Source organism: Notolepis coatsorum, assembly GCF_963971535.1.
Source record: "Notolepis coatsorum genome assembly, chromosome: 1".
NCBI lineage: Eukaryota > Metazoa > Chordata > Actinopteri > Aulopiformes > Paralepididae > Notolepis > Notolepis coatsorum.
The window spans coordinates 12,594,242-12,617,960 of NC_140165.1; the positions used below are offsets into that span (position 1 = coordinate 12,594,242).

The following is a 23,719-nucleotide window of genomic DNA, read 5'->3' on the forward strand; positions in this document are numbered from 1 at the left end:
CTGTTTACAAACTCTCTCACAACAGTATCACTCAAGTCTCATTCATGCATGAACCAGAAATGCTTTCGTTAGCATGGTTTTGGCGAAAATGTGTTTGTGAAGTACTGAGCATAATACTTGGATTATACTGCACAAGCAGTATAAAAAAAGTATCTACTTTTTCTACTCGTATTTTCCTCCCATCCCAATTTAGTCGTTATGCCAATTCCCCCCTCCCCTTCCTGGTTGTTGCGCGCATGTGCCCCCCACTGGTCGGTCTAGGGAGCCCTGAAGTCTATCACATGCTTCCTCCGAGACATAGGAGACAGCCAGCAGCCTCTTTTCACCTGGCAGCGAGGACTTTCATTGGTGAAGTGTAACGCGTGGAAGGTCACGCTGCCTTCACCATTTCCCTCCCTCGCTGTGCAGGCGCCCTGACCTACCTGTAGGAGTCGCTGTTTACAACGACCAGGACCCACCCACGCCGGGTTTCCCACCCGCTAACACTGCCATTTGTGTTAGTATTAGTATGGACGGTCGGCCAAGCCGGAAGCACCACAGCTGGTTTCGATCCCACTGTCTCTGTGGTGGTAGACAGACGCTTAGTCCGCTGCGCTACCCGGCCGCCTTCACAAGCAGTATTTTGTAAAGCAGAGTTTGTAAATGTTTGTAGATGTTTTCATATAGTTTGATATAGTTTTGCTGTTGTTAAACCAAATATCCATTCACTTTAATTATTAAAGTATTTCTACCGGTCTTTTGGGGGGATTCACCGTGGAGACGTGAGAGAAGAAACCAAAACCTCCATGAGGCATCACAGGGTTTTCAATCAATTAATTGATATATATACAAATGATCATTTTTGGATGAAGTCCTTCTTTAGCAAACAACTTGAACTGCACCTTAACATGCACATACACTACACACGAGACACTTTCTGTCAATTAGTTACTAATTTATCTTACCTTATTTTATTTGATCGTACTAGTTACTACTACTACTTATTGTTACCATTTTTGTATTCATTGTTGTTTCTTAATTGTGCACTGTTGAGCCTGAGCTCGAAACACAAGCGTTTAATTACCCGCTGTATTGTTGTGTATTTGACAAATAAAGTACTTGAAAGTTGAACCTGAACAAAAGAATCCTAAAAATGTTTCCTTCGGTGTTTGATACTTGCTTTCACACTCTCTCTCTCTATCTCTCTCTCTCTCTCTCTCTCCCTGACACCCTTGTTCTCTCTCTCTCTCTCTCTCTCTCTCTCTCTCTCTCTCTCTCTCTCTCTCTCTGTGTCTCTCTCCCCATCTTTCTGTCTGTCTGTCTGTCTCTCTCCCTCCCCCGTCTCTCACAAATAATAACCAGTGCAGGTAATACTCGGTTGCCATGGTGACTCCAGAGATTTCAATAGAATGGCAACATGTTATTTCACCAGATAGATGGTTGTTCTGTGCGCACCAGCTATTGATGTGTGTGTGTGTGTGTGTGTGTGTGTCATATATATTATAATTATTTGATGGGTATGTGCTTGTGAGTAGGGGGGAGATCTTGGAGAAATGTAGTGCTGCCCCCCCTGAGGGTTTGAGAAGGCGGGTGTTCTACTGCATGTTGAACACATTCTGTGTGTGTGTGTGTGTGTATGTGTGTGTGTGTGTGTGTGTGTGTGTGTGTGTGTGACTGTGTGTGTGTGTGTGTGTTCGACTGTTCGTGTGTGAGAAGCCCCGATCTGGCGGAGGTCGGCGTCTATATGGAAATGTGGGCTGTTGTGTGAGGCGCCCAGTGAGGGGGAGACACGTCTCTCACGTAGGAGTGTGTTTGGCGTGTCAGTGGAAGTGTTCTGGAAGCGGGGTGGATAAATTGGATGTGGCTTCTTTTAACAGTGATGTTGTAAAAACAAATTATTGTATTCTAAAATTGGACTATTTCATGCTTTGGGTTTTTAGAGGCTGTAGCCTTTTTGGTAGTCATGTTTTTTTTTGGTCTCTTTGCCTTTCCCGCCATTCACATCCCCCAATTGGACCTATCTCAAACGCTGCCCTCTTTTCTTGATCCTCCAATCACTTACTGTCGCAAAGTTTGTCCGAGGTAAGCGACAGTTGTGATTGGAGGATCAAGAAAAGAGGGCAGGGTTTGAGATAGGTCCAAGGATTGTTGTGCTGCCCCCTACTGTCTGTCTGGGGAGGATGTAGAACTGCCACACGCCTCCTCCGGTAAAGGTGGAGTCGCCAGCCGCTTCTTTTCACACGGCAGCGAGGAGTTGCACTGGGAGAGGTTCATACCGTCTCCCCCCAGACCCCTGGGATACACTGGGAGAGGTTCATACCGTCTCCCCCCAGACCCCTGGGATACACTGGGAGAGGTTCATACTGTCTCCCCCCAGACCCCTGGGATACACTGGGAGAGGGTCATACTGTCGCCCTGCGGTGATCCGTAAACCTTGTATGCGCTTTTCATTCCCTTTTCTTACAATTTATGTTATGAGTTTAAATTTTTTTATTTTATTTTTTTTTTACAATAAAGTTTCATAAAAATCTTAGTCAAACCTTTAGTATTATGGATATTAAGCATGCTGGCAGAGTACATGCATCCATGTTGTTGTGAACATTTTAATTAAATAAAGAAATTCCCTATCCATAGTCGCCGTGGGAAAGAATAAAATAAAAAATGTAATTAAATAAATTCCCTACCTACCCATGGCCTTAACTGACAACCAACAGCAAACAAACTATGTGGCCAATATCAGATTCCAGTGTGAACTGGTTACTAGTACGCTCCTGAACTGACTCATAATGCGCAAATTAACAATAATGAAGATGGACGCAACACATCTGACCTGTATCTGATTTAGGACCACATATGAAAGTGACCCAAATCTGATTAGGAAATTCAGTGGGATTTGTGCTGTTCACACTGTCGTGAAAAACAACAGACCTGAGTCCCACTGCTTTGGGCCACTTCTGCCTGCAGTGTGTGAACAATAAACATAGCCTATACACTATATAGGGGAAAACTGGAAATATAAAATGTTGGCCCAGTGACCCCAAACTAATGTCCTGATGTGTGTTCAGTAAAATGATTGGATTGGTACTAGGGCTGCACGATTTTGGGAAATAATCTAATTGCGATTTTTCTGACTTGCGATTAAATTTGCGATTATAATTATTATTATTTTTAAGCAGCCCCACAGAGGTTTATTGTAAAATGCGGCTTGCATCTGGCCTATACGCGGTGGGTCTGTTCGGGACACAGATCCTGAAAATGTTTCTTTTTACCTGGGAATCGACACCGGTACCCAACGGTACCTTTTCTTCTGTACTTTACTCTCCCTCTCTGAAGTCTAAACTTCACAACAACACAATCTAAAACCCCTTACCTCCCTCAGTTTTTTTTTTTTGTATTTTATTTTTTTATTATTTTTTAAACAAACACATAAACAAACATGACAACACACGATTAGATATACAAGCATTGTTAACAGTGCACATCAAATTAAATCACAGTTTAAATAAATGTCTTATACAAGATATGCCCCTAATACCTGCTATCTATTCCCCTACACACATATGCTCTTGCTCGCACCCCCCACCCTGGACCCCCCAATGGATAATACATCCATTCTCATTCGCTCTTAACCAGACACTACCATTATATGCTAGCTTTTATTTTCTCCACCACTTCTAACCACATTGTCAATTTGGATTCATTGAGACCCAAAATTCTTGCTGTATATATTTCTAGATAAATCACATCGAGATATGTAAGAATCCAGACCTTTCGGCAAATTTTTTCCGGTTGAATCCATCGTGATGCTATCAGTTTTTTAGCCACTGTAATACCAGATAAAACCAATCTCTTTAGCTGTGGATGTACTGCATACTCAAAAACATTCAGCAGTAATACAGAGGGGTGTACAGGTATATTCAGAGTTAAGAGATTTGATAATTGCTGGGTCACTTCTTTCCAGAATATCTTAACTGGTGGGCAGTCCCAGTACATGTGCATAAATGTCCCCTCGTCCCCATTTGTACATAAGGAGCATTTGGAGTCTTGTTTAAGACCCATTCTGTTCAGTCTTATAGGAGTCAAGTATGTCCTATGGATATAGTTAAGATTGATTTGTTGATGGTCCGGGTTCCTTGATGCAAGTCGAACATTTGCCCAGGCTTCTTGCCACTCAAAATCTATTTCCAGGTCTGGTATATCCCTCCTCCAAATAGAGTCTAGGTGGAGGGTTTCATACGAGGCCGTTAGTAATTGATGATAAAAATCTGATACAAAACCTCTCGATGTCTCTCTTTCATAGAAAAATTTGTGGTATCTGTGGTGTGCAATTGGTATCCTTAATGGAACACCGTGAGACTTCAAACATAACAATAATTGTGCGTAAAAAAGATATGTGGAACCGGTGAGATTACATTTTTTCTCTATTTCATCATAGCTACAAATACCCTGCTTGTTGAAAACATCTCCTAATGTGTGTATGCCTTGCTTTTCCCATCTAGGGAATCTTATAGGTCGTTTTCTAATCAGGAGTGCATTGTTATTGAATAAGGGAGTATGATTATGCCATTTATGTGGGTTAGAATATTTTTTGTGTGTTTCACGCCATATCCGGATCGCATGTGTAATTATGGGGCCAAATTTCAGTTCGCATTGCTTAATTGATATTTTGGTGTATACTATGTCCTGCAGTCTCTGTGGTGCTACTATATTTACTTCTAAATTTCTCCAGGATACTGATGCTTGGGGTTCAAACCAGGTTGCCGGTGGTCTTAAAGTGTACGCCTTAAAATAGTGGAAACATTTTGGAATTGCCATACCTCCGTCGGCTTTGTTTCTCTGTGCGGTGGTTCTTTTTATACGTGGTGGTTTGTTATTCCAAATAAATTTATATTGAGATCTTGTATCTCAATGGGACTTCCTGGTTAAATAAAAAAATATATATTATAATTGCGATATATATATATTTTTTTGAGATTAGCTAATTGCATCATTCCAAATCGCGATTTCGATTTAAAATCGATTAATCGTTCAGCCCTAATTGGTACCTCATACCGGCTGATGACTCTGAATCGGTATCGGTTGTGAAAAGGTGGTTATCGGGGCGACAGTGGCTCAGGAGGTAGAGCGGTCGTCTGGTAGTCGGAAGGTTCCTGGTTCGATTTTCCGCTCCTCCCGGGCAGTGTGTCCGAAGTGTCCTTGAGCAAGACACTTAACCCCTTAAACTGCTCCCGATGAGCAGGTTGGCACCTTGAATGGTCGCCTCCGCCGTCGCTGTGTGAACGTGAGGAACGCGATTGTAAAGCGCTTTGGATAAAAGCGATAATAATATATAAATGCACCGTTTACCAATGAACAGGAATATGTCTATTAACAAAACCTCCCCCCCCCACAGCGGCGCAGGGCGAGGAGAGGGAGTGTGCCTTCACGGACCAGCAGCAGCAGTGGGAGGTGAAGCGGGTGGCGAGCGGCGAGGGCCGCGTCTCCCCCGAGAACACCACCATCCGCTGTGCCACGGGCAGCCACTGCTTCGGCCTGTGGGAGAAGAGCCCGCCGGGCGACGTGCGCCTGGTCAAGCAAGGTGAGAAGAAGAACACACCGCTTTTTTTGTTTATTTTAATAATAATTTTTTTACCCAGGGGCACATTAATCAACATCTTCAGTTTCAATGTAAATGTGCCAGAATTAGCTAATGAGCTAGTTTCCATCTGTAGTCCCTGCCTACCATGCATGTCTTCATGGTGTGGGAGGAAACCGGAGTACCCAGAGGAAACCCACGCGAACACAGGGAGAACATGCAAACTCCACACAGGAAGGCCCCCTGCTGGGGTTCGAACCCAGGACCTTCTTGCTGTGTGAGGCAGCAGTGCTAACCACTGTGCCACCATGCATGTCCATCTGGTCAGGCAAGGTTAGAACACACAGGCCCACCTGGTCTACAGTTATGGGCACTGCATGCCTTCAGGGAGGAACCACCCCCTGGGCACTGCATGCCTTCAAGGAGGAACCCCCCCCCCTGGGCACTGCATGCCTTCAGGGAGGAACCACCCCCTGGGTACTGCATGTCTTCAAGGAGGAACCACCCCCCCTGGGCACTGCATGCCTTCAAGGAGGAACCACCCCCTGGGCACTGCATGCCTTCAGGGAGGAACCACCCCCTGGGCACTGCATACCTTCAGGGAGGAACCACCCCCTGGGCACTGCATGCCTTCAGGGAGGAACCACCCCCTGGGCACTGCATGCCTTCAGGGAGGAACCACCCCCTGGGCACTGCATGCCTTCAGGGAGGAACCACCCCCTGGGCACTGCATACCTTCAGGGAGGAACGAACCACCCCCCCTGGGCACTGCATGCCTTCAGGGAGGAACCACCCCCTGGGCACTGCATGCCTTCAGGGAGGAACCACCCCCTGGGCACTGCATGTCTTCAGGGAGGAACCACCCCCTGGGCACTGCATACCTTCAGGGAGGAACCACCCCCTGGGCACTGCATACCTTCAGGGAGGAACCACCCCCTGGGCACTGCATGCCTTCAGGGAGGAACCACCCCCTGGGCACTGCATGTCTTCAGGGAGGAACCACCCCCTGGGCACTGCATACCTTCAGGGAGGAACCACCCCCTGGGCACTGCATACCTTCAGGGAGGAACCACCCCCTGGGCACTGCATGCCTTCAGGGAGGAACCACCCCCTGGGCACTGCATGCCTTCAGGGAGGAACCACCCCCTGGGCACTGCATGCCTTCAGGGAGGAACCACCCCCTGGGCACTGCATGCCTTCAGGGAGGAACCACCCCCTGGGCACTGCATGCCTTCAGGGAGGAACCACCCCCTGGGCACTGCATGTCTTCAAGGAGGAGCCACCCCCTGGGCACTGCATGCCTTCAGGGAGGAACCACTGAACACTGAAGTGATGTAAGCCGACCCTGCTTCTGCCTCGTCTCCCCGGGGAGCAGAGACGGACAGCAGCTGGGCAATGCGTGCAATCCGTGCATAGATCGCACTAGATTGAGCAACTGAACATTTCCTGGTTGATAATAACAAGATGGGAGTGCTAAGATGGCCAATAGCAAACTTTAAATACTTAACCTACAAATGTGACAATATTGATGTAACGAAGAGATTTGCTGGGAATGTTTTTGGCATATACATACTATACTATTTCTGCAGTGCGAACACCACAAAACGTGGGTACTTCCACCGACGGTTCATAAACTATGAAAAAGTCCCTCCAGTCCGAAGATGCATATTTGTATTATTCTACCGGCCGAAAATAGAAAGAGTAAGACCGAGCAGCAGACACACAGCCACAGATGAAATGTACCAGCATGTGGCTTGTGATGCTGGCTGTGTTCACGTGGTTTCAGGCAGACCGCTTGGCAGTAACGGCACTTTTAGGAAACGTTTACTGCACGTTTACTATGGTGTGTTGGTATAGTTTACCAGCAAGCTAGCTAATGCTATAAAGTGACTCTGCTCTTCAGGTACGCTTGTTATCTGCTAAGCTAAGCGCTTAGTTCACTAATATAAGATAAACTCTCCATATATTTCCTGGTATTCTGTCCGGGTTCTGTTAGTCGGCTGCCTTATGTTTTATTTATTTTTTTAATATTTTTTGTGTGCAAAATCTCCAGTCTGCCAAATGCCGGCCTCACCTCATTTTACCATCTGCTCTCATTATATATTGGCCCTATTTAATTTAGACAATTTACTAATATATATATATATATATATATACTGTATATATTATCTGACTACAATGACCAGGTGGAGCAAAAGGCCAGAAACTGTGCAAACAAATGTTGTTGAAACTATAAGGCACCTCCTCTGTCTGAGCATGAGCCAGGAAAAAAAGCCTGCTTCTTCTATTTTCTGTTGACATTTCTATTAAAGATGTCCTTCTCATCTTTCTTTCTTGCGTCACAGGCTAACCCCCCCCCCCGTCTGTTTAGCGCGCTGAGAATCCTCCTTTAATCTACGTGTGACCCAGAGAGGGGAGGCGCTCTGCCCTCTAGATCTGAGCTCCACAGGGAGACCCAGAGGGGAGGCGCTCTGCCCTCTAGATCTGAGCTCCACAGTGAGACCCAGAGGGGAGGCGCTCTGCTCTCTAGATCTGAGCTCCACAGTGAGACCCAGAGGGGAGGCGCTCTGCTCTCTAGATCTGAGCTCCACAGTGAGACCCAGAGGGGAGGCGCTCTGCCCTCTAGATCTGAGCTCCACAGTGAGACCCAGAGGGGAGGCGCTCTGCACTCTAGATCTGAGCTCCACAGTGAGACCCAGAGGGGAGGCGCTCTGCCCTCTAGATCTGAGCTCCACAGGGAGACCCAGAGGGGAGGCGCTCTGCTCTCTAGATCTGAGCTCCACAGTGAGACCCAGAGGGGAGGCGCTCTGCTCTCTAGATCTGAGCTCCACAGTGAGACCCAGAGAGGGGAGGCGCTCTGCTCTCTAGATCTGAGCTCCACAGTGAGACCCAGAGAGGGGAGGCGCTCTGCCCTCTAGATCTGAGCTCCACAGGGAGACCCAGAGGGGAGGCGCTCTGCCCTCTAGATTTGAGCTCCACAGTGAGACCCAGAGGGGAGGCGCTCTGCTCTCTAGATCTGAGCTCCACAGTGAGACCCAGAGAGGGGAGGCGCTCTGCCCTCTAGATTTGAGCTCCACAGTGAGACCCAGAGGGGAGGCGCTCTGCTCTCTAGATCTGAGCTCCACAGGGAGACCCAGAGGGGAGGCGCTCTGCCCTCTAGATCTGAGCTCCACAGGGAGACCCAGAGGGGAGGCGCTCTGCTCTCTAGATCTGAGCTCCACAGTGAGACCCAGAGGGGAGGCGCTCTGCCCTCTAGATCTGAGCTCCACAGTGAGACCCAGAGGGGAGGCGCTCTGCTGTCTAGATCTGAGCTCCACAGTGAGACCCAGAGAGGAGGCGCTCTGCTCTCTAGATCTGAGCTCCACAGTGAGTCTGGGTCTCCCTGTGGAGCTCAGATCTAGAGGGCAGAGCGCCTCCCCTCTCTGGGTCTCCCTGTGGAGCTCAAATCTAGAGAGCAGAGCGCCTCCCCTCTGGGTCTCACTGTGGAGCTCAGATCTAGAGAGCAGAGCGCCTCCCCTCTCTGGGTCACACGTAGATTAAAGGAGGATTCTCAGCGCGCTAAACAGACGGGGGGGGGGGGGGGGGGTTAGCCTGTGACGCAAGAAAGAAACATGAGAAGGAGGGAGACCCAGAGGGGAGGCGCTCTACCCTCTAGATCTGAGCGCAGGGATTGATGTGGCAATTGACTGAGCGGAGGAGGGCGGGACGGGACGCGCCACGCGGAGGGAGAGCTTCCACACGATCGGTCTGATCAGAAACAGGCGCAGCGTCAGAATCGGCCGATTGAATTAGTCGGTTTGGTTTTTTTAGTCCACCGAGTTTTTTGTTAGTCGAAAAATGATAAGCACGTCTCTCTCGGGCGAACGCTAGATTAAAATTGCATGATTTTTGCATGTGGAAAACGACACAATTTACAGATTTGTCTATCCAAAATCCCAAGAATTTCATTAGATGAGGATGGGCCTACCTGATTTGTTCACATTTGTATATGTAAAATAATGTGATTAGAACCAGGTGAGCCCCTTCCTCCCATTATTACAAATATATTTCTTGTTGTCCCCTCCTCCATCTCCCCCCCCTCTCTCTCCCTCTCCTCCCTCCCTCCCCCCCCCCCCCCCCCCCCCGCTCTCTCAGGTTGCTGGACCCACCTCGGGGACGAGCAGGAGTGCCGCGACGACCGCTGTGTGGTGACCAACCTGCCCCCTCAGATGCAGAACGGCACCTACCACTTCTGCTGCTGCGGGAGCGACATGTGCAACCGCAACTTCACAGAGGACTTCCCCCCACCCAGCCCCACCACGGCTCAGCCTCTCTGTAAGAACAAACACACACACATCACACCACCCAGCCCCACCACGGCTCAGCCTCTCTGTAAGAACAAACACACACACACACACACACACACACACACACACCCACACACCACTACAGCTCAGCCTCTCTGTAAGAACACACACACACACAACATGGTCCATGCTACCTGGACCCGGTCACGTGGGGCATTGAAGTCTCTTAGGATCCATGCACTTACTGTAAATACTGTAAACAGCGTTGGTGTGGATCTGAAGCTCTGCTCAGAGGGAACAGGTAACTACGGTTCTCTGACGGAACAAGACGTGCCATTCACTCATTTTAATTTGGGGTATTTATATAAAATGAAGAAGAAGAAGAAAAAAAAAACACTGGTATGGAAAACATTCAAAACAATACCAAGCCCCGCACACAGCAAGGACACGCGCACATGCACACACAGAGAGTCACAGACCGCACACACACACACACACAGTCGTGTTTACAAACACCCCATGCACACCCCCCACCACACTGGTTCCTCTGTGACGATGATGCAGGCAGGCGTGGCGTTTACACACGCTGATGACACTGAGTGTGTATATGTAGTCAAACACACACCATCATTCGGTATATTTACACACACACACACGCACACACGCGCACACACACACACACACACACACACGCACACACACGCACACACACACACAACACACCCAAAGTCATGCTAGCCACATATACATGCACTGAACACCGATGCACGCTCACACACACACACACACACACACACACACACACACACACACACACACACACGCTCACACACCCAAAGTCATGCTAGCCACATATACATGCACTGAACACAGATGCACACACACCGATACACACACACCGATACACACACACACACACACACACACACACACACACACACACACACACACACACACACACACACACACAGATATACAGGGAAATCGCTCCGGCAATAATCTTGTTTATCTTGTTTACCTCTCCCACAGACATTCTGTTTCCAGCTAATTAGCGAGGGAGAGAGACTGAGAGACATGGCGAGAGAGAGAGTCAGTGAGGGGGAGGGAGGGGAGGGGAGGGCGGTGATGAAAACAAATCCAGTCCCACACAGTTTGGGGGGGTGGGGGGAGGGGTAGATCTCCAGAACTAGGCGTGGGCGATATTCTGCAACACCTGTTCTGAATCTGTAGTGTCTCTTTCTGACCCTGTACGTAACGTTACCGCATGTAGCCCTAACTTAGTGGAGGGAACTTTGGAAGGATGTCAGCTCTCGTTAGCAAAATAATGTAAACGCTGCACCTAGCGACGTGACAGCGGTGGGACTCTCCAGTCCCTCCTACGGTAGCCTCTTATCTCTCCACACTGTGCAACATAAAATACGGCAAACCATAGCTTATATTCTAACGGAACAATCGTCAACTGAGAAGGTTTAGTCGAGGTTTAACACTTTGAGTGCCGCGCTGTTTCCCGGCCCCATCTATTCCCTGCCACGCTTTAAAAGATAGGAGTCCGTCACCTTGTTTGTAGAGCTATAACTATATTCTATATTATAGCTATGGATACAATACTATGGTAATTTCTTTTTTTTTATCCACTTTTTCTCCCATTTTCTATTTTTCTCCCATCCCAATTTTGTATCATCCAATTCAACCCTCCCCTGTCTCGAAACGCTGTTTCTTGCCTCCCACAAGCCGGCTGCAATGTGGACTAAGTCATACATAGCAAGAGTCCCCTCCGGTACTTGAGGTAACAGTAGTCGCATCTTTTCACCTGCGCGGCGCGATCTTTCAGCGTCAGGGGTCTGCGCTTTGGAGGGGCGCCGCCCCCATCGCTTCCTGATTCTACTGCGCAGGCGCACCAACCGACCTGTAGGAGTCGCTGTCCACAACGCCCGATCCCCACCCATCAGTTTCCCACCCCCTAATACGGCCAATGTGTATTAGTACGGACAACCAGCTAAACTGAAAGCAATGTGGAGCGCTGGGCTCGAACAGGCGAACCCAGCGTCTCCAGTATTCGTGGTGAGCGCCTTGCCCACAGCACAAAACACTTGTCTCTCTCTCTCTCTCTCTCTCTCTCCCCCTTCTTCTTTGCTTCCCCTCTCCCCCTATCTCCTCTTCCTCCATCACGCCTCTTCCTCCCCCTCTCCTCTCCTCTCCTCCCTCACTCTTATATTCACAGGGTAGACGCTAGGAAAAGAGTCGCCCAATGGCCGTTCATTGCCCACTTTTTTCAAATTCCATGTGGCTATATCGTCGTATCAAATGGGATTTTCAATTCACCCGAGGGTGCTCCGCGAATGCCCTCTGCGACGGGCGGCGTGACGATGATCTCTCCTCCGCTCTGATGAAAACGTGGATTATATTGAATCCCCCCCGCGCTCGTGTGAGAAGTATGGCGATAATTGAATTTGGTCCGAGTTTCTCTCGGTGCGAGCAGGTCGCTGCTTCAGCTTTGATTGGTTTTGAATGATGTTTGGGGTTGAAGTGGTGGGGGTCGAATTGCAACGTACCATCAGGCACTAGCCCAACACGCGTGTACACACACACACACACACACACACACACACACACACACACACACACACACACACACACAGCCATGTTTCCATGCCTCATGGGGGACACTTCATTGACTTACATTCATTCCCTAACCCCTTGACCCTATGTCCCTGCGCGCTCCGACCATGTCCCCGCGGGGATAGGAAAGCGAGGACGCGCTGCTTAGTCATTAGGCTTCAGTACTGTAATTAATTATTGTGCTCATCGAGAGAGACGAGGGCCAAATCGGACCTCAATGTTTATTTATTTAAATAAATTAGATAAGTCTATGAAAACAAAAACGGCTCATAGGCATAATGAAAAAGAAATACCCTGTGCAGCCTATGCCGAGAAATAAGATGTATCAAATAACGAGACTAGGCGAGCCTGGTTAAAGCCGCACCCAGATACATGCCAGTTTGGAATCGGGACATATGGATGGTTAATGTAAACAACTATGCATACTGTATATCCTATGTGTCACACTCAGTGGTACGTGCTGCATGCACTACAGGGTTTACTGGCTACTGACTAGCAAAGGCTAAGCCACTAACGCACCACAACCCCCCTGTGTTTTGCTAAGAAGCAGAAAGAAAGCCAAGCTATACAATTGACAATGAATTGATACATGTTAATAATAATAATAATAAACTTTCTTTGTATAGCACCTTTCATATACAGAAATTGCAGATCAAAGGGCTTCACAAAAGACGGGCATAAAATTTGCACATAAAGTGCAGACACATTAAATCACAGTTTTTCACATTAGGATCTAACATCCCAACAGTTGTTTATGGTTTGATTCAGTTTTAAATAGACAATAATAAAGAGTAAGATAGAATAGACAGTAAAATAGTGCAGTGCAATAAGTAGTAGAATAGACTAGAATAGAAATGAGTACATAAAGTGCAGACATATAAAATCAGTTTTTTACAGTGCAATAAAATGCAGACTTTTTTCCCAGCCTGCTGGTGCTAACGTTAGCAGCTAGCATCCATCGCTAACATTAAGCGAAGCTAAAGCTAGAGGTATTACAAGGCACTCAGATGCTCTGGTCTGGTCAGTAGCTACAACACTCAGATGCTCTGGTCTGGTCAGTAGCTACAACACTCAGATGCTCTGGTCTGGTCAGTAGCTACAACACTCAGATGCTCTGGTCTGGTCAGTAGCTACAACACTCAGATGCTCTGGTCTGGTCAGTAGCTACAACACTCAGATGCTCTGGTCTGGTCAGTAGCTACAACACTCAGATGCTCTGGTCTGGTCAGTAGCTACAACACTCAGATGCTCTGGTCTGGTCAGTAGCTACAACACTCAGATGCTCTGGTCTGGTCAGTAGCTACAACACTCAGATGCTCTGGTCTGGTCAGTAGCTAGAACACTCAGATGCTCTGGTCTGGTCAGTAGCTACAACACTCAGATGCTCTGGTCTGGTCAGTAGCTACAAACACTCAGATGCTCTGGTCTGGTCAGTAGCTACAACACTCAGATGCTCTGGTCTGGTCAGTAGCTACAACACTCAGATGCTCTGGTCTGGTCAGTAGCTACAAACACTCAGATGCTCTGCTCTGGTCAGTAGCTACAACACTCAGATGCTCTGGTCTGGTCAGTAGCTACGACACTCAGATGCTCTGGTCTGGTCAGTAGCTACGACACTCAGATGCTCTGGTCTGGTCAGTAGCTACAACACTCAGATGCTCTGGTCTGGTCAGTAGCTACAAACACTCAGATGCTCTGGTCTGGTCAGTAGCTACAAGACTCAGATGCTCTGGTCTGGTCAGTAGCTACAACACTCAGAGGCTCTGGTCTGGTCAGTAGCTACAACACTCAGATGCTCTGGTCTGGTCAGTAGCTACAACACTCACAAAATAAATGAGCTTATAGTCAAACAAAATGTGCCTTTTTATACAGGCCTAATCAAAGTGAAATTGGTTGCTCATTAAAAGAGAAAATAAATAAGGCCCTTGTCAGCGTTTAGACCTTTACACTAAATCTGAAATAATTAACAGAATTGCCTGGGTTGCCTGAGGATTAACATGGACAAGAATAAGCCAGTGCTTAATAAAAGCACAATACATACCCTTTAAGTGTGCATTGACCTAATGAAATAGCTTCTGTTGTCTAAGCCAAAGAAAAATATATATCTAATCTAACCCTAACTAACATTACTGTCATGCACGTGTCCTAATAAACTAACCTACACTGTAGCACTCAACACTTTGATGAACATTGTTGCTCAGCTGATAAGAGTTGTACCCTTCCTGCTCTCTTGTTGTACAAAACGCGTAAGTCGCTTTGGATAAAAGCGTCCGCTAAATGACAAAAATGTAAACGTAAGCCTTAACACAAACAAACTAACAGAGCTGGAGCTTTGAGTCATATGAGAGATATCAGACGGACGATGAGAGCGAGAGACGGAAGGAGGAAGATGTCTGAAATATAGTGATGCACGATATATCGGCCGATATGGCAGTTTTTTTTTACACATCGGTATCGGTTCGATATCAAGATAGGGCAGAATTTTTTTTTTATCTTTTTTTTTTTTTTTTTTTTTTTTTACATGTTTTGGTCTTTCAAAATATTTCAAAATATTAGTCATTTATGAAAATAAGTTACAAAATTAAAATAAAATAAATGCGTTTTGGAAAATAGCTCTTTATTTGATTATCATAAAAAAGTGTTTTCTATACAGAGATATCGACATCGGTAAAATACAATACAATGTGACATCCAGCTGAGAGAGATCAGACAGACGATGAGAGCGAGAGACGGAAGGAGGAAGATGTGTGAAATACAACGTGACATCCAGCTGAGAGAGATCAGACGGACGATGAGAGCGAGAGACGGAAGGAGGAAGATGTGTGAAATACAACGTGACATCCAGCTGAGAGAGATCAGACGGACGATGACGAGAGAGAGACGGAAGGAGGAAGAGGAGCCGGGGAGGCAGTGTGTCGGGTTGCTTCCTGTCTGTCTGCCCCGTGTGCCGCAGCCTTCTCTTTGACAATGAACTCATTGACAAACTGCAAAGAGGGACCGTGTCAACCCTGTGTGTGTGTGTCTGTGTGTGTGTGTCTGTGTGTGTGCGTCTGTGTGTGTGTGTCTGTGTGTCTGTGTGTGTGTGTGCGTGGGCACGCTTGTCTCAGTCAAGGACGTCCTGCCCCAAGGCTCTCCCTAAGCCATCAATTATTAATACTACAAGTCTTAAGTGTGTTCGTCGATGGCAATGCATACTAAAGAGAGAGCGTGTGTGTGTGTGTGTGTGTGTGTGTGTGTGTGTGTGTGTGTGTGTGTGTGTGTGTGTGTGTGTGTGTGTGTGTTTGTGGCGTGCACACACGTGTGGCATTTGTGTGTGTGTGCGGTGATTCTGACCAGATTGATTGAACAGCTCCTCCCAGTTAATAGCCCATCCTTCACTCCTCCTCCTGGACTGGGCCTGTCTCTTTCTCTCTCTTTCTCACCCCCTCTCTGTCTCTGTCATTCTCTCGCGTCTATCATTTTCTCTCTCTCTCTCTCCCCCCCCCCTCCCTCTCATTCTCTCCCCCTCCCTCTTGTCATTCTCTCGGTCATTGTCACTCTTTCCCTCCCTCTCTAATTTTCTCCCCCTCTCTCTCCCTCCCCCTCCCTCTTGTCATTCTCTCTCTCTCTCTCTCTCTCTCTCTCTCTCTCTCTCTCTCTCTCTCTCTCTCTCTCTCTCTCTCTCTCTCTCTCTCTCTCTCTCTCTCTCTCTCTCTCTCTCTCTCTCTCTCTCTCTCTCTCTCTCTCTCTCTCTCTCTCTCTCTCTCTCTCTGTTCCAGTCTGTTTGCCATGATTCATGCTTGTTTGACTTAATTGATTTTTCTTCATCATGTGTTTTACCTCGCCTGACCGACTTGCCTGATCGGCCACACACACACACACACACACACACACACACACACACACACACACAGACATGCCTGGGACATGAAGTGCGCGTGCGTCCGTGTGCGACCTTCCCTTCCGATGAGCTCAATTGATGAATAACACACACGGAGCCGCCACCTGTTCCCACTGAAGGCTCGTCCTGCTCCATAGCCGGGTTAGAGCGGTCATTAGTTACTGTGGTGGAGATGCAGTGTTGGGAGTCACCACCAGAGGCACCGCGCCACCATATCATCACCACACTAGTGTCGCAGTATTGTAACCATATCATCACCACACTAGTGTCGCAGTATTGTCACCATATCATCACCACACTAGTGTCGCAGTATGCCACCATATCATCACCACACTAGTGTCGCAGTATTGTCACCATATCATCACCACTCTAGTGTCGCAGCATTGTCACCATATCATCACCACACTAGTGTGGCAGTATTGTCACCATATCATCACCACACTAGTGTCGCAGTATTGTCACCATATCATCACCACACTAGTGTCGCAGTATTGTCACCATATCATCACCACACTAGTGTCGCAGTATTGTAACCAAATCATCACCACACTAGTGTGGCAGTATTGTCACCATATCATCACCACACTAGTGTCGCAGTATTGTCACCATATCATCACCACACTAGTGTCGCAGTATTGTAACCATATCATCACCATACTAGTGTTGCAGTATTGTCACCATATCATCACCACACTAGTGTCGCAGTATTGTCACCATATCATCACCACACTAGTGTCGCAGCATTGTCACCATATCATCACCACACTAGTGTGGCAGTATTGTCACCATATCATCACCACACTAGTGTCGCAGTATTGTCACCATATCATCACCACACTAGTGTCTCAGTATTGTCACCATATCATCACCACACTAGTGTCTCAGTATTGTCACCATATCATCACCACACTAGTGTCGCAGTATTGTCACCATGTCATCACCACACTAGTGTCGCAGTATTGTCACCATATCATCACCACACTAGTGTCGCAGTATTGTCACCATGTCATCACCACACTAGTGTCGCAGTATTGTCACCATATCATCACCACACTAGTGTCGCAGTATTGTCACCATATCATCACCACACTAGTGTCGCAGTATTGTCACCATATCATCACCACACTAGTGTCGCAGTATTGTCACCATATATCATCACCACACTAGTGTCGCAGTATTGTCACCATATCATCACCACACTAGTGTCGCAGTATTGCCACCATATCATCACCACACTAGTGTCGCAGTATTGTCACCATATCATCACCACACTAGTGTGGCAGTATTGTCACCATATCATCACCACACTAGTGTCGGAGTATTGTCACCATATATCATCACCACACTAGTGTTGCAGTATTGTATAATAATAATAATAACATAACTTTATATAGCGCCTTTCAAAAGACCCAAGGTCGCTTTACATAGGGGGGAAAAACAAACAAAGTAACAAACCTAGTGGACAGACACAACATACAAAGTGGTAAATTAGGGGTTAAAGGCCAAGCGGAAGAGGTGGGTTTTGAGGATTTTTTTTGTTTGTAATGAGTCAGAGTCGGGGCGTTGCGGAGTTCTGCAGGGAGGGAGGTTCCAGAGGGTGGGAGCTGCCACGCTGAAAGCTCGGTCCCCAAAGGTCCGCAGTCTGGTTTGGGGAATGGAGAGCTGACCAGTGTCTGAGGATCGCAGGGACCGTGACTGAGTGTGGGGGTGGAGGAGGTCAGTGAGGTACTGAGGAGCCAGGGCTTAATGTCACCATATCATCACCACACTAGTGTCGCAGTATTGTCACCATATCATCACCATACTAGTGTCGCAGCAGGGATATATTGCGATTTGTCGTCCTCTTGCGGGTTCCGGTCAACAGTCTGGCAGTGGCGTTTTGTACCAGTTGTAAGCGGGACAGGGAAGACTGGTTGATGCCTATATAGAGGGAGTTGCAGTAGTCTAATCTAGATGAAACGAAGGCATGGATGACTCTCTGAAGGTCTGCAGGGAGAGAAGGGCTTTGAGTTTAGCAATGGTGCGTAATTGGAAAAAACATGCCTTTACCACTGAGTTCACTTGTCTGTCGAATTTAAATTGTGGATCAAAAATTACACCTAGGTTCTTGACATAAGGCTTGACCAGGGAGGACAGGTTGCCAAGACGGTTGGTAAGGGTGGTGACAGCGTCTGGGGGACCGAAGAGGATTATTTCACATTTGTTTTCATTTAGTTGTAAAATGTTTTGTGCCATCCAACATTTAACGTCATCCAGGCAGGACATGAGACTGTTAAGTAGAGACTGGTTGTTAGGTTTCAGGGAAACATAAAGCTGTGTGAGGTTTCAGGGAAACATAAAGCTGTGTGTCGTCAGCATAACAGTGAAAAGAGATGTTGTGCTTCTGAATGATTGGACCAAGGGGTAGCCTGTAAAGAGAGAACAGGATCGGGCCAAGGATGGACCCTTGCGGGACCCCACAGGAGAGGGAGGTTGAGGGGGAGGAGCAGTTGGCAATGTTGACAGCAAAGCTTCTATTTGTGAGATAGGAGGAGAACCATGCTAGTGCAGTGCCACTGACACCAACCCCATGTTGGAGACAATCTAATAGAATGGTGTGATCAACAGTGTCGAAAGCTGCGCTGAGGTCAAGCAGCATTAAAACAGAGCAGTCACGGTGGTCAGCGGCGAGGAGTAGATCATTTGACACTTTAAGGAGGGCTCTCTCTATACCTCTCTCTCTTCACCTCACTCTCTGCCTCCCCTCTCTCTCTGTACCCCACTTTCCCTCTCTGCCTCTCTCTCTTCATCTCACTCTGCCTCCCCCTCTCTCTGTACCTTACTCTCCCTCTCCCTGCCTCTCGCTCTCCCTCTCTCCCCCCTCTCCCTCCCTCTCTCTCTGCCTCTCTCCCCCCTATCTCTCTCTCCATCTCTCTACCTCCCCCTCTCTGTCTGTCTCTCTCTCCCTCTATCTCTATGTCTATCTTTCTCTCTGCCTCCCCTCTGTCTCTCTCTGTCTCTCTGTCTCTCTGTCTCTCTGTCTCTCTCTCTCTCTCTCTCTCTTTCTCTTTCTCTCTCTCTCTCTCTCTCTCTCTCTCTCTCTCTCTCTCTCTCTCTCTCTCTCTCTCTCTCTCTCTCTCTCTCTCTCTCTCTCTCTCTCTCTCTCTCTCTCTCTCTCTCTCTCTCTCTCTCTCTCTCTCTCTCTCTCTCTCTCTCTCTCTCTCTCTGTATCTTTCTCTCTCTGCCTCTCTCTGCCCCCCTCCCTCTGTCTCTCTCTGCCCCCCCACTATGTCTCTATCTCTGTCTCTCTCTCTCTATCTGTTCTCTCTCTGTCTCTGTCTCTCTCTTTTTATCTATCTATCTGCCCCTCTCTCTCCCTCCCCACTCTCTCTGTATCTCTCCCTCTCCCCCCCCCCCTCTTTCCCTTTCTCTGCCTCACCCCCTCTCTCTGCCTCACCCTCTCTCTCTCTGTGTGTGAGAGCATGCAGCAGCATTAGTACAGTACAGCCTTGGAGTTACTTGTGTCCATGTACCACTGCCTCCCAGCGTGTTCACATCGGTCATTCAGCCCCATACAGATACATTACTAAACTCATCAAAAAAAGTTTGGTAACGTTATTTCGGTCGATTATTCCTCTCCTTTAATAATACCAATAGGGTATTGTATTTTATATTGTTGGAAAGCCTGATTAGTCACCTTTACAACGAGGTACAACTTGTAAGGGGCTGCATGTATTAGTGGAATGAGCAGCACAGCTATCCGCGTGGGCTCCCAAGAAATGTGCCAACATCCATCCCCTGCAATATTCTTCTGTTGGTATTCACTCTTGTTCTGAACACCTGTGGGATCAGCGTGGTGCTGTACGTGCCAGAGTGACCCACGCCACCATGTTGGCTGACTTCACCGGCAAATCCTGGTGGAGGAATGGGATGTCATCCCACAGCAGCGTGTGACCAGGCCGGTGACCAGCGTGACGAACGAGGTGCCAAGCTGTTGTCACTGCATACAGATCTTCCACACGCTACCGAGGTCCCCGACGGTGTCCAGTTAATAAAGTGTAAACATGGCCCATATTAGGGATGTCCGATATTGGCATTAAAATGTGATATCGGAAAATATCGGTATCTGTTTAAAAATAAATTTTTTTTTTTTTTTTTTTTTAACATTTCTATAACCTTTATTTACCCAGGAAAGCAAGTAAGAACAAATTCTGATTGTATTTATTGTCAAAAGTATGCATAATGTTGTGTTAATTCCACAACAAGAGATATGTAATGTTAATTACCTTAAATTATTCCGTTTTTTTGGGGGGGGAAACCCTGCATTTATCGGTATCGGTTGATATCGGTATTGGAAATGAAGAGTTGGACAATATCAGTATATCGGTATCGGTAAAAAAGCCAATATCGAGCATCCCTAGTATATATGTGTTGTTTTGAGAGAATACCAACAGAAGAATATTGCAGGCCTTTACCCACACGGTTAGCTGTGTTGCTCATTCCACGAATCCATGCTCCTTACAGGTTGTAAAGGTGAGTAATCGGGGCTTTCCAAAGATATGAAATACAATACCAATTAGTATCATTAAAGGGGAGGAATAACCGACCGAAATAACGTTTCCGAACCTTTTTCCATACTGTACTAACGAGCCCCTCTGTTTACAAGCTCAAGCCCATGTCCATCCCATTGCCGTTGTGTCCTTGGGCAAGACACTTAACCTACTTGCCTCGTATGAATTGTGTCCTTGGGCAAGACACTTAACCTACTTGCCTCGTATGAATGTGTATGCATGTGAATGAATGTTGGTGGTGGTCGGAGGGGCCGTAGGCGATGATTATTTGCCACGCTTCCGTGAGTCTGCCTCAGGGCAGCTCTGGCTGCAATTGTAGATTACCACCACCGGTATGACTGTGTATGAACGAATAATGGACTCTGTGAAGCGCTCTGAGTCAGAGAAGAGCGCTATATAAATCCAATCCATTATTATTATTATTATTATTATAAGTCCAAGCGTAGCTCCCTTTGACTTGTTGTGTATGTGTTCCCATTTTGGTGCATCATCTCAACAGTGGCTAAGGCTCTGCAAGTCCCATAGTTCATTTACATTAGATTAGATCAGATTCAAATGTATTGTCATCATACAGCACAAGTACAGTACAACGAAAAGAGGTTTGGCGTTCAACCAGACTGCAAATCTAACAGTAAAGTCAAGTGCAATAGTAATATACAATGTGCAGGTGGTTAAACTGGGTATACAATATATTAATTAGTACTTCTGAGTAATAGTGTTAATCAGATGTATGTACATAGTTGTAATATTAATATACAGTGATACATGTGTAAAGACATTATGATAGTAAGTCATACTGACCAGCAGCGTAACTAGTAAGAGTAGTTAAGGGATATGTACAGATATATAGATATAGTATCTACAGATATGTAAAAAGGATTATATGCAGGTATTCAGATTCAGATTCCTTTATTAAGCCATTTGTGTAAAAACTAGTGCTGTCAGGCGATTTTTTTTTTATCTAATTAATTACAGGATTTGTAATTAATTAATCGAATGAATCGCATTTATATATATTCTATAATCATATTTCAAATTGCATGTGTCCGGATGGCAGAATTCAGTACTGTATCTACAAAACCTTCTGTGTAATCATCTTCCATCTATTAATTTGCTTAGATTTTTCAGGTCTGGTCAATTTGAGCATAGTGTTATTCACAGTCAAAGATTAAAAAAAATTAATTAATATTCTCATTTGGTTCATTACAATTTACTCAAGCCTAGTAACAGACACAGTATTTCTGACACTGGGAATACATTCCCTGAGATCCATAGATGTCACTAGAATCAGATGGACCATATAAAAAGTCTGTAAATGTGTATTATACGATCTTATGGAATGAATGAGAGAGAAAAAATAAAAATAAATTATAAAAATTAAATAAAAATTTATTTTGAGTTAATTTTCATAACGCGATAATTTGCTGTGTAATTAATTAATCTAATTAACGCGATAAACTGACAGCCCTAGTAAAAACACATTGGTAATTGGTGCAGCATTACAGTGTATGCATTTTTCCATAAATCTTTTTCACAAAAACAGTGCAGTGGAGGATTAATAATTTTAATACATATATATATTATATATAAAGTGTAAAGTGCAGAGTTCCAGTAAAGACCAGTGCAGTGCAGTGTCATTGTGCCAGTGTCACTTGGGGGGGGGGGGGGGGGGGGGGGTGGGGGGGGGGGGGGGGGGGGGGGGGGGGGGGTGGGGGGGGACCTGAGGCATTGATCAGCCTGGCGGCTGAGGGGAAGAAGCTCAGTCTGTGACGAGCTCTCACAGCCTTTGGGCTCCTCAGCCTCCTCCCAGAGGGGAGCCGGGTGAAGAGGCTGTGTCCGGGGTGGCAGGGGTCGGCCGTGATCTCTCTTGCCCTCTTCAGCGCCCTGGAAGAGGGCCCTGTAAAAATAAATACATATATACGGTGTATATACAGCATATATAATGTTTCTGTTGACAAATGATTTCCAAGAGGAGTTCCACCACCGTCCGTCCGCCTCAGCCAATTACCACGAAAGTGGAAATAACTCCAGACACTCGTCGCTGCAAACGCCGCTCTTGTTTGCTCTAAACTGGAGGGTTTCAGTGGCGGCGTCGGAGATGGAAATAAATGCAGTCTGCTGCTATGATGATCATTATTCTCACACAGTCGTTTGAATCAAACAAATGCTCGTCGTTGCTCACTTGGAGAGATGCAAAAAAAATAGCCGCCTCGGCGTCGAGGCGGGGAAATAAAAACGTTGTCGCCACGAGCCTCGTGACGAGATGGGTACACGTGGGCAAAGACTTGACCTTTTGAACTCTTGTTTTTATAAACCGCCTCCCACCTTCTTTTATTTTTTCTTTAGACGCCCGCACGCTGCACTACGAAGAGACGGTCATCATCGCCCTGGCAACGGTCTCCGTCTTGGCCGTGGTGGCCGTGGCAGCCTTCTTCGGTTACCGCATGGTGCACGGTGAGTTGCCATGGAGACGACGCGCGGCTCTCTTTCCATTCCGACTGGAAAAGGGTTTTTTAAGTGTCTTCTTGTCGCTGTGTGGCGCTGAACTCTCACTGAACCCCGGTGTGTAGATGCACGTCGGGAACATGAGCGTGTTGTGTTGTGTTTGTTTGTCAACAGGAGACTGTAAACAAGGCCTCCACAGCCTGAACATGATGGAGGAGGCGGCGGGGTCGGAGAGCTCCCTGGACCTGGACACGCTGAAGCTGCTGGAGGTCAGGACCCAGGCGGGCGCTTTATTATTATCATTATTATTGTCATTATCATTATCGTTATCGTTATCGTTATCGTTATCGTTATGGTTATCGTTATCGTTATCGTTATCGTTATC

The 23,719-nt window shown here is 46.8% G+C and overlaps 1 protein-coding gene across 1 annotated transcript in view; it reads left to right on the forward strand.

Moving 5' to 3' along the window:
* Positions 1 to 23,719, forward strand: part of LOC311237471 (bone morphogenetic protein receptor type-2-like) — a 148,419-nt gene that overhangs the window by 85,987 nt on the left and 38,713 nt on the right. Inside the window, exons 8-11 of the mRNA XM_084325379.1 lie at positions 5,372 to 5,557; positions 9,689 to 9,868; positions 23,236 to 23,343; positions 23,509 to 23,603. Of these exons, the coding sequence (XP_084181505.1) occupies positions 5,372 to 5,557; positions 9,689 to 9,868; positions 23,236 to 23,343; positions 23,509 to 23,603 (569 nt within the window). The remainder of the gene's footprint in view (positions 1 to 5,371; positions 5,558 to 9,688; positions 9,869 to 23,235; positions 23,344 to 23,508; positions 23,604 to 23,719) is intronic.